This window comes from Chiloscyllium plagiosum, chromosome 25, assembly GCF_004010195.1.
Source record: "Chiloscyllium plagiosum isolate BGI_BamShark_2017 chromosome 25, ASM401019v2, whole genome shotgun sequence".
Taxonomy (NCBI): domain Eukaryota; kingdom Metazoa; phylum Chordata; class Chondrichthyes; order Orectolobiformes; family Hemiscylliidae; genus Chiloscyllium; species Chiloscyllium plagiosum.
The window spans coordinates 12,461,844-12,480,775 of NC_057734.1; the positions used below are offsets into that span (position 1 = coordinate 12,461,844).

General features: G+C 39.3%; 2 protein-coding genes across 18 annotated transcripts in view; one reads left to right on the top strand and one right to left on the bottom strand.

The window, feature by feature from the left end:
- The window catches only part of git2a (G protein-coupled receptor kinase interacting ArfGAP 2a), an 84,893-nt gene extending 79,167 nt beyond the window's left edge, over positions 1-5,726 (bottom strand). For 7 of the 15 annotated variants that reach the window (XM_043715516.1, XM_043715507.1, XM_043715515.1 and 4 more), the window contains exon 1: positions 5,508-5,725. In XM_043715516.1, the coding sequence (XP_043571451.1) occupies positions 5,508-5,559 (52 nt within the window). In that variant the 5' untranslated portion in view covers positions 5,560-5,725. Of the gene's footprint in view, positions 1-5,507 lie in introns of all 15 variants that reach the window. The other 8 variants (XM_043715504.1, XM_043715503.1, XM_043715514.1 and 5 more) reach the window with 3 other exon arrangements.
- Positions 5,727-5,852: 126 nt separating this feature from the next.
- ankrd13a (ankyrin repeat domain 13A) overlaps positions 5,853-18,932 on the top strand; it is a 61,136-nt gene continuing 48,056 nt past the window's right edge. For all 3 annotated transcript variants that reach the window (XM_043715518.1, XM_043715519.1, XM_043715517.1), the window contains exons 1-3: positions 5,853-6,475; positions 10,975-11,110; positions 15,244-15,368. In XM_043715518.1, coding sequence (XP_043571453.1) covers positions 6,383-6,475; positions 10,975-11,110; positions 15,244-15,368 — 354 coding nt within the window. In that variant the 5' untranslated portion in view covers positions 5,853-6,382. The remainder of the gene's footprint in view (positions 6,476-10,974; positions 11,111-15,243; positions 15,369-18,932) is intronic.

Genomic DNA, 18,932 nt, shown 5'->3' on the forward strand with positions numbered 1-18,932 from the left:
ACTTTCCTCATTCCTGAAGAAGGGCTTATGCCCGAAACATCGATTCTCCTGTTCCCTGGATGCTGCCTGACCTGCTGCGCTTTTCCAGCAACACATTTTCAGCTCTGATCTCCAGCATCTGCAGACCTCACTTTCTCCTCATTCACACAAGAAATCAATTTCAGATGGATTGGCAATCTTACCAGTTTTTAAGGATTTATGGATTATGGATTAATAATGAAGCAGAATTCCAATTCAACACACCAGGGCATGAAAAATAACTGGAATGTGTTCGGCATCTTAAAGACTAACTTTAAATTATTTTCAATTTTGCAAGTCTCAATCTTCTGCCATGTTATACTACTAAGAGATGGCTAATGACAGATAAATAGCTTTTCGCCCAAATCTATAAAAGTATTAAATCCATTTTTAAATAAATTCTTAAGGGACTCAAAGAGTTACAAAAATAAAGTTGGAGAAACTCAGCACGCATGACAACACCATGCAGAGAAAACAGAGTCAACGTTTTGGGTTCAGTGGTGCTTTTTCAAAACTCTAAATTAGTTAGATGATTTTTGAATGCAGTTCTGCCAGAGACTCTTGGTTGAAAGACGATTCTGCTTAACTACAGTTTGAGAGATCATATTTGATATAAACAGCTAGGAACATAAAATTCTGCAGTATTTCAAGTCATCCTTTTATAACTTTCCAGTCAGAATAGATTGCAACATGTCTGAGATCAATCAGAGAATTACATCATCCTCCAAAACTTTTGTCAATTGCTTCATTGTCTGACAAAAAAAAATCAACAAGTGGCTTTTTGCTATGCTTTTGGCAGTGCACAGGTTCTGTCGAAGCTAAACTTTAATTGAACAGTTTTATCTAAAATCTCACCTGCTACAAGTTAACACATGCAGTGAGCCTTTACTTGAAGTGAATTTACTGATCTAAACTTTTTTTCCCTCTTCCAGCTCAAAGCAGTGTTAAAACACCAGATATGTTTTGGTGCTGGAAAAAAAAACTAATTTGCACTTAAAAGGCATACCATTTATTGTACCTATCAGAAAAATAAAAAAATGCTTTGTCAGTATCAAGCAGATGCATGGGAACGCCAACAAGTTCCACTCCAAGCCATACACCATTATGAACCATATTGTAATTTGTTCACTGAATGAGTCAAAAATTTGGAAACCTCTATTAGCAATGCGTATATCTTGTCTCACCATAAGAGGTAGATCAGTTCCCAACAAACTGTAGTGGACCTCAAATACTTTCTACATTTTTGACCACAATTTGGAAGAACACCAGTTAATAATAATTGTTTAATCTCTTGAATTGTGAAAGAACCATGATATGAAAAGTTCACATAGTCATAATTATTTGTTGAAATTCAAATGAAACACTGGAGAAACAAACCATAGCAAGTTCAAATCCAAAGCCTAAACACAAAACCTAAAACTGCTGTACTGAGGGAATGCGGCAATGGCAGACTGCGCCTTTCCATAAACTTTAGAAAGAGGCCCAACTGCTTGCTCACTTGATTGTCAAACTGCAGAGGAGTCATCCCCAGTGTTTTGATTAATCCTAGTCCCAAGAATCCACACCACAGATTACTTGACCATTATCACTTGATGTAGAAGAGAGCTCACCGAGCGCAAAGTGATTGCCATGTTTCCAAAATTACAGTGGCTACATCATTCATGGGTTCTAAAAGTGCTTTGTGACAGTCATCAGGAAAAGTACAACATAGATGCAAGACTTTATTCAAGGCAAAACGTGGCTGTCAGAAGTAAACTTAAATTCAGTCAAGACATCGTGAACTTATTTAAATGGAAAATTAAAAATAAACAATGCAATGTTGTTTAGACAATGGGACAGATAATAGAGAGATAAACAATAGTCACAAAACAGCAGTTTTCAGATGACTTTCAGAAAGGGTCCAAATGACTATCGTCGTAAAGCTGTACAGCAAGGAAACAGATCCTTCTGCCCAATTCATCCATGCTGACCAGATATCTTTAATTTAGGCCCATTTGCCAGCATTTGGCCAATATCGCTCTAAACCCTTCCTGTTTATGTACCCATTTAGGTTCTTTTTAAAGTACAGTAAATGTATCAGCCTCCTTCACTTCCTCTGGCAGCTCATTTCATGCACGCAGCACCACCAATGTGGAAAAAGTTGCCTCTTAGGTCTCTTTTATATCTTTCCCCTCTCATCTTAAAGCTATGTCCTCTAATTTTGGACTCCCCTACCCTGGGGAAATTGACTATTCACCCTATCCCTGTCACCCTTGATTTTATAAATTTCTTGAAGGTCACCCCTTAGCCTGACACTCCAGGGAAAATAGTTCCAGTCTATGTAGCCTCTCCCTATAGCTCAAACCTCCAACCCTGGCAACATCCTTGCAAACCTCTTCTGAATCCTTTCAAGTTTAACAACATCTTTCGCATAGCACAGAGACCAGAACTGAATGCAGTAGTCCAAAATTGGCCCAACCAATGTCCTATACAGCTGCAACATGACATCCCAACTCCTATACTCAATGCAATGACCAATAGTAGAGGATGCTTAGCTGCATGTACTGATTTCACATGGAAAAGTGTTGCATACATTTTCAATTGAAACTTTAAAGGCAAAAATCAATTATCTTTTGGTTTGTGAACTGCAGCACTGTTGAAAGATAAACCAGTCACTTCCACAAAAGGACAGAAAAACTACATAAATATGAATTAGGAGTAGGAAAGTGTGCGTGAGGGACAGAGTGACATTCTGCTATTCAATAAGATCATGGCTGTTCTGATTACTCCTAATAACCCTTTATCTTCTTGCTTATTAAGAAGCTACAAACCACTCCCTTGAAAATATTCAAAGGCTCTCTTCTTCAAAAGATGGATAAGCAGAATTACAAAAGCACTCAACCCTCAAAGATTTTGTTTGGTCAGTGTTAAGTTGCCAACCCATTGTTTTTAAAGCGCTGACCTCTTGTCCTAGAATCTCCAACAAAAGGAAACATCATTTCCACAGGTACCCCTCAAGACCTGCAAATGCTGTTAAAGTATAAGTCATGCATACAAGTCAATGCACCAGCCAGCTGAGTACTGCTTATTGTTTACAGTACAAGCTGGTATATATTTGCCTTAAGACTCTCAGTATGTTGATGGAAAACCTAACTTTGTCTTAAACAAAAGACAACTGAGCCCACAATAGTTTCACACACTGCAAAGGAAAATAAAAACACTGACATATTCACGTTTGTCCTTTCAAGCTGTACAATGTTTGCTGGTAATTAATCTAGTGAAAATAGATACAGTCAGCCATTATCTAGGCAGTAAACTGTATACTAGTGCTATCCTTCCCTATTAGAAGTATAATACTGCAAAACTTCTGCTGCAAATATTTGGGGGTCTCCAAGAGCAATGTTTCTGTTTTCTATAGCTAACCCAAATGCACCAGCAGTAAGACTTTTAAAATGCCAAATTATTTTCATGACAGAAGGCAACACCAATGAAGGAAATCTACTGAATAATTACAATACACAGTAAACAGCCAGAAGGCATCACAAAAAGGTTACAAAGATTAAAAATTCACAAATGTAAATCTAACAGTCACACAAGAAAGGTGTAAGTTTATTTAAAAATAATATCCATATAAAATACAACACAACACACATTGATGAAGATCTTATTACAATCTATCTTTCTCTTTCAGCTGTTGGCTAGGTTGCCATGCATTTTCAACCTCTGTCATTTCATTTCCAACACTCAGAGCATCTTTTAACTGGAGGTCTGGCATGGCCAAAATCAGAACAGTTGGTACATACATATTGCCTTTAATGTAATAAAAGGTCTCATGGTGCTTCACAGCAAAGTTTCATACCAACCCATACATGATATTAGGGCAGGTAGTCAACAGCTTGATCATTGAAGCAGATTTTACAGAGCATCTTCAAGGAGAAAGAAATAGAAGCAAGATTTGGGGAGGAATTTCAAAGCTTAGGTGCCTTAGTAGATGAAAGCACAGTCACTATAGTGGAGTAACTGAAATTGAGTTTGCTTAAGAAAACAAAATTAATATAGTCTGCATGGAGGGATATCTATTAGAAGGGTATTATAGAGATAAGGAGGGGCAAAGACAATGATTTTTTTAAAAATTGAAATGTTCCTTGACTGGGAAACAATGTAGTTCAGCAAACACAGGTGTGATCATCAAACAGGACTTAACAGAAGTAAGAACCTGGGCAGCAGAGTTTCAGATTTACTCAAGTTTAGGGAAAGTGGAATATAGGAAAAAGAGTGCCTTTGAATAGACCAGAATTCAGCTAAAAAGGCATACAACAAGGATCCCAGGAGCATATGAGCCAAAGCAGGAACAAAGCCTTTAGAAGTGAAAACACATTCTTAGCAAAGGGGTGACAATATAATCAGAAAAAGCTCATCTTGGGTTCAAATATGACACTGAGGCTCTGTTTTTAGGGAGATAGGGAGTCTATAACTAGGGAACAAAGTTTGCAGGGGAGCAAAAAAACCTTAAGTTCAGTATACTAATTTATTTCGTATAACTTCAAATTTTTACAACTACCTCATTATTCAATGTTATCCATTACCATCCTTATACAGTGACAAACAATTACAAAACATTAGCTGCACTCTGCAATTTTCAATATTAAGATCTGTGATTGTAAAAAGCTGACAAAGCTATTATTAGTTAGCATATTACCAGGACAAAGGACATTGCAATTGCTGATGAAGGAATGCTCTACACCATTTATAATAAAAAACAACATTACTATAAAATAAATTGTTGTATTTCTAATTCATAAAAAACCTCAATGCACAAAGTATACATTTAACTATTATACAAATTATAACTATAAATATGGATGCATTCAGAGGAATTTCTCAATTTCCAAAAACAAAACACCAAGTACAAAAGGGGAAAAAAATCAAGTTCACAGAAAGAAAAACTTGATGTACAAATGAGTGAGACTAAGTCAATGACAGGTGAGATATTATGCATACACACACACACCGATGGGAACAACAAATGGTATTAACTCCGGCAAGAAAGCAAAAACATGGCATCCTAATCATTCTACAAATGTACATAAACCCACAGCTTTAACATAAAAAAGTAAACAGCTGAAACTTGAATTGTGTTGATTGGATAGAGGCCGCAAGTTTGAGGAAGTGGGTACTACGAATTAATTTTATGCTAAAGATGTATTGCTTTTTAATAACATGATCCCAAAGAGAGAGGAAGGGCACGGTTAAGAGGATGGAATGAAAGAACACAAACCGGTTGCTAGATATTTCCTGGCTGTGTCCTAGTTGGCTTTCAGCCTTTCTGCATCTTTTAGCTCTCTCTCACTTCCTCTCTGTGTGTGCGTGTGTCAGTGGACTGAAGCTTGTTTGAATTTCCTCTCTCAGTTGGCAGCACAATAAGACTCAGTTTTTTTTTCCCAAAAAGGCATCTTTAAGAGGGCCCCTTCCTCTGCCCCCAGACCTTTACCTCCCCCACAGTCACTTACCGGGGACGCTGCAGTCGGCGCAGATGTCGTTACTCCTCAGTCTTTTCGACATGGACAGAACCAATTAATTAATACTGTCGTTTAATCGGGACCTTTCCTTAAAAGAAAATCACACTAGACGCAACAGGAGGCGCGTTTTAGTTCTAACTACAAACTGCCATTAACATGAAGTTTGCACTCAGGTTGCAGTTCCTGTCAGACTCGCCTCCGGCTCAAGCAGCTTGGAGACGCCGAATGGCACGCCGGGATCTTGGAGGACTGCCCAGGCACTGCGCATGCGCAGACAGACGCAGACGTCTGAAGCCGAGGAGCGCGAGGGGGGATTTGGAATTATAAAAATGTGGTTTCCTGAGGGGAAGCCCTTCACAGACTACTTCCCACCTTACAAAATACTTTCCAGTGCGGTTAAATACGTCATCATGTTGAATGGGCCTTGTAGAAATGTCACTTTATTCGTGGGCTTACAAAGTAATTAGCCAGTGTTTACCTGCCAGTCCATTCGAGACCAGTTTGGACTGAACCACAATGAGACGGAGGAGGAGGGGAGTATTGACAGTATCGAAAATGGTTGATAATTGAAAAAAGTGAAACAAAGCCCCAGGGTCGTTGACAATCAATAATTCGAAATGATCACTCCCATAAACTACTGATCAGCAAATATGCCGATATTTATTGAAACGGGTACCAATTTTCTTTTGTAACCCCCCCCCCCCCGGCTGGATGGATTGTATTTCCTTGTTGTCCATCTCTTCCTGTAAGTTTTTGTTGGAAAGTTTCAGAACTTTTGTTCTGTTTTCTGTGCTGTTGTCTTTTCGCTTTGGAGGGAGGGGTTTAAAGAGGAAAGGGCGGGGGTCGATTGAAGCTTAGGAACTAGAATGTGCTCATTGGAAGAGTTGAGGAACAAATACAAACTTCACCTGTTGGTCTGGCACAACCAGTATAGAGAACTTGAGGAGGAACTGAAACAGGTAAGTGACTGATACTGGGTAAGACTGTATTCAATGTGTGATCGTGGTAAAACAAATGACTGCAGATGCTGGAAACCAGATTCTGGATTAGTGGTGCTGGAAGAGCACAGCAATTCAGGCAGCATCCGACGAGCAGCAAAATCATAAAATGATTCAATGTGTGATCGTGTTTGGAAAGGATTTTAACTTTGTTGGAGAGCCTCCCTGAGATGGTATTTATAGGTGAAATTATTTGAAGTCGATAACTGTCTTGAACATCTAACTTTCTTCAGTTGAAAGAATCCAAAATTTTCTCTATTTTCAAAGGCACGGGGTTTCCACCCTCAATTTAGTTAAATTATTGAAATGGAGTGAATTGTAAATGTTCCAAGGTATTCGAGCAGTTAATTTTAAAGGTTATTTGGCTGGAATTTTTTGAGGCTAAAATAAGTGTAAGAAAAACTCGAGGCAAAACTGGAAGAAGTGCTATTTACTCAAGTTAAACATCCAACGCAACTTCAACAGTTTTTGAGTATATAATTTAAAGACTGGAGATGAATAGTTAAATGTGAGACTAGCACGAATTCTTGTCTTGATTTAAAATAGTGTTTTTTTATAGTAGGGAAGATAGTGCGCTGTTTAAGAGAAGTGCGAACATGATAGTTCAAATTATCTTTACTCATTTTATGTTTCCCTATCTTGTCACTAATAAATCTTTATCATTTTGATGTTTTATTTATATTTACAATAGTCAGAGTGCAGTGGGAAGAAAGAACAGTCACAAAAATCATGTTTCCTTCACTGAGGACTGGCATATATTTATAATTAGTTCTACAATGTGACATCTGTTTATTATTGAAACATATGGCAGAGTTTGCAAATGTAATTTATCTTTTTAATGTATGCAATTAGTACTTCTATTTTTTAATATAGCTTTTTGTTATGCAAATATACAAATACATAAGCTTTTACTCTACTTGCATTTTCTTCTAATTTCGGCAATGTGTAGTTCCTTTATTTGGAGAAAAATGTCAAGATTTTAAGTGTCAAGTCTGCATTTGCATGATTATTTTCCATTGTTACTTTCCTTAGCCCATTGTTACTGTCCATTATTTTATCCATTGTTACTTTCTTTGGCTATTTCAATGGTTGGAGGAATGAGGAATTGGTCCAAATTTGTGGTGAAGGTACTGAAGGAAAACATGCATTTTGGTTTCACCATTTTCCCCATTTTTATCAGAAGGCACTGACTACTTATACCCTTAGCTTAGTATAGAATTGTATTGCATGGGGGTAGGCTGTTTTCACCATCACTCTGCATTAGCTTCTTGAAAGAGCTTTCAATTTTTACTACCTTGGATCTCCTCAATATCCCTGCAATGTTTTTTTTCCCTTCAACAATTCCTTTTGGAAAGTTACTTTTGAATCTCTTCCACCATCCTTTCAAAGTTAAAAATTACACAACACTAGATTTTGTTCAACAGGTTTAATTGGAAGCACTAACTTCCAGAGCACTGCTCTTTCATCAGGTGATTGTGGAGTATAAGGTCGTAGGACACAGAATTTTTAGCAAAAGTTTACAGTGTGATGTAACTGAAATTTATATATTGAAAAAGACCTGAATTGTTTGTCAAGTCTCTCATCTTTTAGAATGAACATGTTGGTTTTAGTTCTTTCATGTGGAAATCACAGAACATAAAATTTACATTCTCAAGTGAACGTTAATAATTGATGTCATGTCAGCCCAGATAAATTTGCTCTAAATTCTGTGTCTTACAATCTTATACTCCACAACCACCTGATGAAGAAGCAGCGCTCTGAAAGCTAGTGCTTTCAAATAAACCTATTGGACTATGACCTGATGTTGTGTGATTTTTGACTTTGTACACCCCAGTTCAATACCAGCATCTCCAAATCATGATTACATCCTTTCAAGCAGTGTGCCATGGATTAGAACAATTTGGTGCATTTAAAAAAAACTTTATCTCTGCTTTGATTCAATTGTCAGATACATTAAATTTGTATCCTAACTTTTCCATTAAACTATCTACAAGTAGCATTTTCAAATATGTGATACCCTTGATTTTAAAAATCGCTGCTTCTCACAGCTTCTCAAACTTAAAGCCAATTAAACTATTACTACTGTGATACGTTAGTTGGGTAGATAAAGAAAATATACAACTATGACAATCACTGATACTCGAAAACAGGCCATTGGTACAGAATATTTCAGTCTTGCTAAAGTAGTGGAAGCAGTAGCTTGCTCTCCAGCCAATGTGCTAAGGAACTTGTCCCTTGGTTTTCCTCTTCTCGATTCTCCTTCTTGAACATTTTGCTAAGACCCTGCTCCTGACTCGTTAACCAGTTTTAAGGTGATGTAAGGTTTCTTCCCTCCTTGTCCTCCTTAGTTCCCTGTGTACACTCCAATGTTCTACCTTGTAATCCCTTTTATGCTTTCTGTCTAAAGGTCCTGTTTTGGGGCTCTTTCCTAACCCCAGTGCAGATTTTACTTTCCCTGTTCAACTGTGGTGCTCTTTACTTTCCTGGGGTGAAGTACAGTCACTGTCCTCTCCCTGTTCAACTGTGGGGCACTTTACCATCTCTCTGAGGTGAACTAGAGTCTATCAATTGTCCACCTCACATGGTACATGTCCCTTCTCTCCCTTAGTTCTTTAAGTACCGCAATTCATAGCTGGGACTGACTACGACGTTTGTAAAGGGCGGTAATGTTAAATATATTCATCCAATTAAGACCCACATAGTCAGTCATGAACCTATGTAGTACCCTGCTTGCAGAACCAATTGTTGGAGAGGAATTTTAAAGAAGAGTCCTGAGTCTCATTTTCAGCAGTACAAATAGATCTTTATTCGGAGTTTCTTATCAAATAGCCTGGAAGAGGTAACCGCAGACGGTTCAAAAACGCCCCACCCACCCTCAGATGATGTACAGGGTATTTATACATTACGTATTACAATGATTGTATGCAACATTGACATCAGCGCTTGCCACCTCCCCTCTGACTGTTATGCCCCTCTCCAGACATTTGCCAGCTGCACCATACTGAGTGGGTGCTGTTTGTTACCTTATAAAGCTGTGATTGTTTATTTTCCCAAGGCTACGATGAAGAAGTAATGGTGTACAGATGTCCCATTACAATGCTCTCTCATTCATTTCAAAAGTTTATCTGTTTACACCATTCGTTACATGTCATTTGGTCCTTGATGTTTATGCTATTTGTCCTTCAATCCCTCTGCTGACAGGATAGGGGCTTCTCTTTACTATCTACAGCCATTTGTAGTAAATGTAATGGCAATTACTTAAAAAGCCTAGATGGTGGGATCAGACTTTCCCTTCTCCACTGAGTAACAAGGTTTCCCTTTCCCACGAAGATTTCATTAAGGCATGTCATGATCTTGTTGCCATGAGTATGAAGGTTGTGATTCTGACTGTGGAAACTGCTGCCTCAACCAAGAATTCTCTTCACCCATGGGCAACTCCAACACTCACTATCCTTATCTACCTTCTCTATTATTGCATTAAGTAACCCACTAAATTTGACAGAAACAATTTGATTTCAATAAATTGATTCCAATTTCAATTTTCTTCCATACTTCTCTAACTGCCAAGTTATCTTGTCTCAGATGATTGCCTCTAACTGTAATAGTGGGAAATATTTTAGTAAGTTTGTTCCATCTCCTTTTCAGCATGGCTGTAAAATTTGCAGCCATCCACTCCCATATCCAAGATGGATTTTAGGAATGGGGCTAGAGCCACTGATATTTTCCTCCTTCAGAAGTTTGGGATATCATACAGTATGGAAGCAGATCATTTGGTCCATCAAGTCCACACCAACTCTCTGAAGAGCATCCCACCCTACATCTCCCATGGCCAATCCACCTAACCTGCAAATCTTTGGACTGTGGGAAGAAATTGGAGCACCTGATTAAAAACCCATACAGATACGGAGAAGGTGCAAACTCCACACAGTTGCCCGAGGCTGGAATTGAACCCAGGTCCCTGGTGCTGTGAGGCAGCAGTGCTAACAGTTCTGCTGCCCATGTCTACCATCTGGTAATTTTTTTTCTACTTTGAACACGGCCAGCACTTTTTTAACTTCCTCCTCTTTGCTTACTACTTTATTCCTTCAATGTCATTGTCAAAAGTAAGCTTACATCACATGTAAGTCTAAGCTGGAGTATGAGAGCGAAGAAATTTGTAACTAAACTTGATCAAATCCTCAAACAGTGTTAGGGTGCATTTTTTCTTTGTTTGAACAGGAGGCTGATCAGGCATTGGGACTCTAATTATTACTTTTTTAACTCTTCTAGCTTGAGGACAATAAGTTCTATTCATGCCTCTGATACTTAAAGTACTATTGCCTGTTAACTCAAGACCAGGCATTGTACCTCAAACTTCCCTGGTCTGTGGATCATCACCACATTGTATTGCATATTGAGTGTTTTGAAAATCAATTTTCTGTACTTCATGATATCAGATAATTATCAGTTTGGCCTTGCAGCATGATATTGAAGCAGTTGATCCACGGGGTCGGACGCCATTGCATCTCGCTGTCTCGCTAGGACACTTGGAATGTGTCAACATACTGCTTCGAAACAATGCCTCTGTCGACAAGGAGAATGCCAAAGGATGGACAGGTCAGGAGTGCTTAGTAACAATTTTGTATAAAGCACAGAAGAAATAAGTGTTGGTTAGGTGAGAAGAGCATCAGAGGAGGGTGGTATCTGTTTTCCCAAAAAAGAGAAACGAGACAAAGAGTTAGGATTAGTCAGGGAATTTGTATTATTTATTCAACCCTTGTTGCTTTTTGGGGTGCCCTGCATTTGTCAACCTTTTTTATTGTCTCCCAAACTGAGAGGAAGTGCGTGGCCACTGACATGACCGGTAGAGCTGAAGCTTGTTGTGTGAGGAACTGAACATGTTACCCCACATCCTACTAGCGTGTGGTCAAGTGGCAGTACAGCAATAAACAACACATCCCAAGAAGAGGAACAATTTCTTAAGCAAAATGTAGGTTTATTCTAGTGTAAAAGTAAAATATCGCATTACTGCAAATCTGGAAGAAAATTAACCTGATCAACTTGTCTTAGTAAACCTTATTTTAAAAGTAAAGTACTGCAGATCTAAAATAAAAAGAGAAATTGTTGGAGAATTGCAGAAGGTCTGATCTGACAGCATCAGTGGAGAGAGAAGTGGTGATGTTTTGAGCCAAATATGATTCTTCTTCAGAACTGAAGGCAACTGGAAAATATTGATTTTTATGCTGTTCATGTGGGGAGGAGGAGAAAGAGACTGATGGTGAGGGTGTCCACTGCAACAGACAAAGGAAGTGCTAGTGGTAATAGAGGTTAGACCAAGGAAGAGTAAGCATTAATGGTAGATGTTATTAGCAGAAAAAAAGTCAGCTCTGCTAAAAACAAACCCATGCAAACAAGACATTAGAAATGGTTGGAAGTGTAATTATAATGTGGAACTGCGTCCATGATATCAAGTTGTACTCAGGGTTGAGTTCTGAAGGCTGATAAAGTGCCTAAGAGGGAAATGAGGTGCTGTTCCTCCAGCTTGTGCTGGGCTTCACTTGTATACTGCAACAGGCTTTACAACAGAAATGTTAGCATGATAGCAAAATGGTGTTTTGAAGTGGCAAGTAACTGGAAGATCAGGGTCCTTACTACAGATCCTGAAGAGTCTTTATTTATAACCACCCTCCTTCATCTGACTGAGCTTGTCACTTTGAGAAGAGTTAAAGGAGAAATTGTTCACTTTTTCAAAGTAAAAGTAGTGGCTATGGGTATCACATGGGTCCCAGGTTTGCTTATCATTTTGTGTGATAAATGGAACACTCCTTGTTTCAGTCCTACTCAGGGTCCCTTTCCTCAACTTTTTCAGTGGCAAATTAACAATAAAATTGATTTGGCTTCCTTCTGTCACCTAGAATTACCGATTATGCTTTCAACATTCATCATTCACTCACCTTCACCTGGTTCGTCTCTGACTCTTCCTTTCCCTTCCTTGACTTCTCTGTTTCTATTTCTGGGGTAGACTGCCCCCAGTCTCCATGACAAATCCACCAATTCTCTGTTATCTTGACTACACTTCCTCAGTCTACTTACTACAAAGATTCCATTTCATTCTCTGCATTTTTGTCTCATCTCATCTCTCTCCTCTGTACTGTGGTTGACAGGGCATTAATTTTGTCTGACCCAAATTCCGTACTTCTGCGTTCACCCCATTTCATCCTCCCATAATATGATAGAACCCTCTTGTCCTCACTTTCCATCCACACACACACACCCCTGACCCAGACTCTGCATTCGAAGGATCATCCTTCACCATTCTACCATCTCCAGCAGAATACCACCATTAAACATATTTATCTCTCCCCTCCCTTGTCAGCATTCCATTGGAACTTTTCCCTCCATGGCACCCTGATCTACTCCTCTTTCTCTTCTTTTCACTGCTTATAGCACCTTCCCATGTAATCGTACATTTGCTCTGTTACTTCTACCTCTTTAGTTTTGGGCTTTGTACAATTAACCTTCCAAGTGAAGCAGCAAATTTTATTTTCAATCCAGTCTACTGTATTCACCGCTGTCAATGCAGGCTCCTCTACTATGGCCAGACTGAACACAGACTGAGAGATCACTTTGTGGAATGCCTCCACTCTGTCCATTAGAATGACCCTGACTTTCATTGCTTGCTATTTCAATGCATCATCTTGCTGTCATGCTAATATTTCTATTCTAGGCTTGCTGTATTACTTCCATGAAGCCCACCACAAGCTGAAGGAGCAGCACCTTATTTTCCACTTGGACACTTTCCAGCCTTCATGACTGAATATTGAGTTCATCAACTTTAGACCAGTAACACTGTTGTCTATTTTGATCTCCTTGAGGATTGTCTTTCTTTACGGGCAGAGTTGGCTTCTTTTCTGCTATTGATATCTGTTTTTCATCTATATTCGTCTACTTCTTTTGCCTTTCACTCTGGTCACTCACACATCTGTTGCACTGGCTCTGCCTCTCTTTTTTTTCAACATCTTAGAAAGTGTTATTTTCCAGCCACTTCAGTTCCATCTTGAAATATTAACTGTTTCACACTCCACAATGTGAAGTATAACACTTTATGTTTATATAATCCTCAAGGTAGATGATTTGGAGATGAGGGAGTAAAATAGAATCGATCAAAGGGGCCATGGAGCAGGTACAAAAGCATGATGGGAATGTTAACAGAGCTGTTATGGTAGAAAAGCTGAGTTTTAAGAATACTAAAAGTGCAGTGGGAGATTTAAGGAAAGGCTGAGGTAACATATGATTTTCCTGGCAGGAGAGGAACTAAAGGAATTAAATTTTGACATCATCAGAAGACCTAAAGGAAATTGAGGGCTGGAGAAAGCTGCAGAGCTAGGGAATGCAAAAACATTAGGGATTTGTACATTTTAGGTTGCGATGAAGAGCAAGTAGAATTTGGTCTAGCATACGATATACTAGGCTAATTTGGCATAATTTGGAGGATGAGAGGACAGCAGGGTGTAGATTGAAGAAGTCTCCCCTTAAAAACCTTTTGAGGACTGAAGAAAGGATGCTCGGGTGTAAAACTGGTATTGTGAATCAGTCAGCTGTCTTTTCATTTCCACTGAATTGGGATGAGTCCAAACCTGTCTGGCCAAGAACATTTGATTCTATTCAAAAATCTATAGGTGCAATTTGCAGCATGTCAACTGCTGCCTCAGTTGTGATAAACTAATTTGGAACTGGCCAGCTGTGAGGGAGATTTGAAAAAAATGTCACACTGCTCTTAGGCTGTCCCCACCTCTCCTTGTTTCTGGAAGTTTATCCAGCCCTCAAACCCCAATAATTCTGATACTTTGCACATTCCTGATTTAAATCACTCCACCATCAGGGGTTGTGCCCTTATCTTTCACAAAGATTTTGGTCATCAGACCGAATACTACTTAGTGGCTTGGTGTCACACTTTGTTAGTAAAGAACACTGGAGTGTTTTACTATTCAATTACATTAAGTTATTTTGACATCCTTAATTGTAACAGTTGCTGTGTCAATATTTTATAACCTACCAGATTTATGTGGATGCTTTGAAGATGGTACAGAAAACATTTACCAGAATGTTGCCTGGAAATGGGGATTTTAGCTATGAAGAAGGGTTGGCTACGCTGCGTTTATTTCATTAGAATGCAGAAGGTTCATGGGTGATCTAATAGAAGTTTATAAGATTGTGAAAGGCGTCGATAAATTGGAAAGTATGAGGCTTTTCCCAGGGTGGAAGGGTCAGTTACTAGGCGACACATGTTCAAGATGCGAGGGGGAGAAGTTTAAGAAAATGTGCGAGGCAATTTTTTTCACACTAAGGGTGGTGAGTGCCTAGAACGCATTGCCAGAGGAGATGGTGAAAGCAGACACCATAGCAGTATTCAATAAGCACCTGGACGAATACATGAATAGTAATGGAGTATAGGGATAAGGATCCTTTTTAAGTAAAGACCATTTTAGTATGGAAGGGCAAAATGTGGCTGTGCCGGCCTGGAGAGTTGAAGGGCCTGTTAGTGAGCTGTATTGTTCTTTGTTATAATCAACCCTTTCAGAGATGTTATTATACAGTTCTGGAGCAAATAAATCTTGAATCTAGGTCTCCTGGCCTGGTGGTAAGGACTTCACCATCACAGGCCTCATATTACTGTTTCTCTCCAATGTTGTGTTAGTGGATCTTGTAATCAAATTCTCAACTACTAATTAACACTTTATTCTATTCAGTTCTACAAGAGGCAGTCAGCACAGGAGATCCTGAGCTGTTGGAAAAAATTCTTCAGTATCGAGATTACAATCGAATAAACTCACAGTTGAATGGTGTTCCAGAACTACTCAGCAAGATACAAAAGGTAACAACTGTTCTTGCATCCAAGTTTTAGCAAAAAAAATACACTTTCAGATACGATAAAGACTATTTGAGAAAGGCATATAGTTTGAATTATGACTGTATTTAGAATTAAATTTGGAACCTAAATCTGATCAGAATTTGTCATCTTGTCCAAGTATGCATGACTTCATTCTCCCAAGCTCGTCCATTTCTAGCGTGATTCAAAACTGTTTCTTCTTGCTGTCTCAAACAGGAAATCTGGCACTCCTATTGACAAAATCATGAAATGTAACATGAGTGATCAGAGTGCCAATTTATTCCCCAAATTAAGAAACTATTTGTTCACTTCCATCATCCTGACATTTGCCAATGTTTTCACCAGCCTGCTTTTCCCTGCTGGCCTGAAGGCACCATTTCTAGCTTTGGCATGTGTCACAAGCAACGACAGCCCTCTAGAAACTGGCTCAAGTAATCATTCTTTTTGCAATAGCCAGGCTTGTGCATCAGATAGCTGTTCAGATGTTACTAGACAAGTTGATGAGGGTCGAGAGGTGGATGTGGTGTATGTGGACTTCAGTAAGGCACTTGATAAGGTTCCCCATGGTAGGCTCATTCAGAAGGTCAGGAGGAATGCGGTACAGGGAAATTTAGCTGTCTGGATACAGAATTGGCTGGTCGACAAAAGACAGCGAGTGGTAGTGGAAGGAAAATATTCTGCCTGGAAGTCAGTGGTGAGTGGTGTTCCACAGGGCTCTGTTCTTGGGCCTCTACTCTTTGTAATGTTCATTAATGACTTGGATGGGGGGATTGAAGGATGGATGAGCAAGTTTGCAGACGACACAAAGGTTGGAGGTGTCGTTGACAGTATAGAGGACTGTTGCAGCGTGACATTGACAGGATGCAGAGATGGGCTGAGAGGTGGCAGATGGAACTCAACCTGGATAAATGTGAAGTGATGCATTTTGGAAGGTCGAACTTGAAAGTTGAGTACAGGATTAAAGACAGGATTCTTGGCAGTGTGGAGGAACAGCGGGATCTTGGTGTGTAGGTACATAGATCCCTTAAAATGGCCATCCAGGTGGACAGGGTTGTTAAGAAAGCATATGGTGTTTTGGCTTTCATTAACAGGGGGATTGAGTTTATGAGCCGTGAGATTTTGTTGCAGCTGTATAAAACTTTGGTTAGACCGCACTTGGAATACTGTGTCCAGTTCTGGTCGCCCTATTATAGGAAAGATGTGGATGCTTTGGAGAGGGTTCAGAGGAGGTTTACCAGGATGCTGCCTGGAATGGAGGGCTTATCTTACGAAGAGAGGTTGACTGAGCTCGGACCTTTCTCATTGGAAAAAAGAAGGAAGAGAGGGGACCTAATTGAGGTGTACAAGATAATGAGAGGCATAGATAGAGTTGATAGCCAGAAACTTTTTCCCAGGGTAGAAATTGTTAACACGAGGGGTCATAGTTTTAAGCTGTTTGGCGGAAAGTGTAGAGGGGATGTCAGAGGCGGGTTCTTTACACAGAGAGTTGTAAGAGCATGGAATGCGTTGCAAGCAGCAGTTGTGGAAGCGAGGTCATTGGGGATATTTAAGAGACTGCTGGACATGCATATGGTCACAGAAATTTGAGGGTTTGTACATTAGGTTTACCTTACATGAGGATCAATGGTCGGCACAACATCGTGGGCTGAAGGGCCTGTTCTATGTTGAGGGCAATACAGCTAAATTCTTACTTTCTCTTGATATTCACACCTCTTCAAGCAAGAATTAATGCATTGTGGTCAGGAACCAGTATCTGGGAAGATATTATTTCTTCTCTCTCTCTTCCTGATACAAGGACACTAAAGGTAATTTTGGAGTCAGCTGCTGAGATCTGCTCGCCTTGCAGTGTTTGGGGACTTTGCTGATCTGTCTAGTTCAACTACAGTTTGTTATAGGAGAAGTTGCACGATAAATTAATTGTAACTCTCTATCAGAGACAACAGTGACTAGTTTCCAACCAATCTTTGTAATCTTAAACAATGCATTATATCTCCTCTTGATCATTTCCTGTTCCAGTGAATTGACTCATCTGCATTTCACACAGTAATCCAAAGTACTGTATTCTGGGATTACCCTTTTGCCTTTCTGTACCACTGTCTGAAAACTCAAAGTCCATCTTTAGAGTGATTGGTCTTGGAGGATATCACTCACTAAGCTTCTTTGGTATTGCCTCCCAAAACTGCAGCTTCTACCAGCTAGAGGGCAAAGAATTGGACACATGGGAATAACACACCATCTTGACTTGGAAATATGTCACCATTCTTTCATAGTCGTTGGAATAGAAACCTGGAACTTCCCACTGAACAGCACTGTGGATGTAACCACATCACATGGACTGCAGTTATCCAAGATGGTGGCTCACCACTTTGCAAAAATATAACCACGAATGTGCAGTAAATGTTGCAGTAAATTCAGTGATGTCCACGCCTCTTGACTGAATATAGTAAAAATGACTGCAATTTTAAAACACTAAGTTATTGACATTTACATTATGGAGACCATTAAGCTCTATGTGCTTAATCTCATCAATCTTAATAGTAGGTGAGACTAAGCAAAATTAATTGGAATAATCTAGAGGAAATGATTAGGTGTAGCCCGATAGGGAAAATGAAAATATTATACAATAGTGTAAGATACTTGTGACCAAAGTCAGGCATTGTTGAGTTTTTATGGAGGAAGCTTTTTTGTTTGTTCTTGGATGCAGCATCACTAGCTAGAACAGTCTTTATTCCCTATCGCTATTTGTTCAGAGGGCAGTTAAGAGTCAGCTACATTGCTGTCAGCCTGGAGTCTCACATAGGCCAGATCAGATAAGAATAGCAGATTTTCTTTCCTAATGGGTTTTAGTGAACCAGATGGAGTTTTTATGACAGTCAGCAGTGGTTATATGGTCGTTAATAGGCTAGCTTTATATTTTAATGACTGATTTTTATTGCTATGTTGGAATTCAAACCCATGGCCTCAGAACCTCATTTTGGATTATGAGTCAAGTGATACCACCACTACAATAAAACTTCCTTATGTCTGTACTTCCTGAATTTTCTTTTCCAATGTGACCCCAGTTAGAGGCTTTAAAATTGTCTTGACCCTTCAGTGAAAATTGAGAGGTGGGTGCTGTGAGCATGGGGGCCTACCTGTCAGAGAAGGAGCACACCTGTTAGAATTCTTTCAGAGCTGTGTGGGAGCGTTGCTACCTTGGAGCTTGCAACACCTAAGTTGCAGCTCGTGATCCCATTTGAGGTCCCAGTTCCCCATTTTAGGAAGCCCTACTTTACATGTAGCCCATGCTGTAACTAACCTAGGAACATTTGATGACAAGGCAGTTAATTTCCAAGCAATAATGTTTCTCTCCCAAAAAAAGTCTTAATCTATGCTACTTAATCACTGAGGATAGGGTAAAGGGTCAGTTTTGCTAGATTAACTTTGCCATTCTTTTGACTCAGTCGTGCCTCTTACTTAGTTTTTTTGATGACCACTAGCAGTTATTATTTAAATAAAAGATTTTTTTTAAAATCTGATTTACACTACAGTAAAGTGTAACTTGTATTA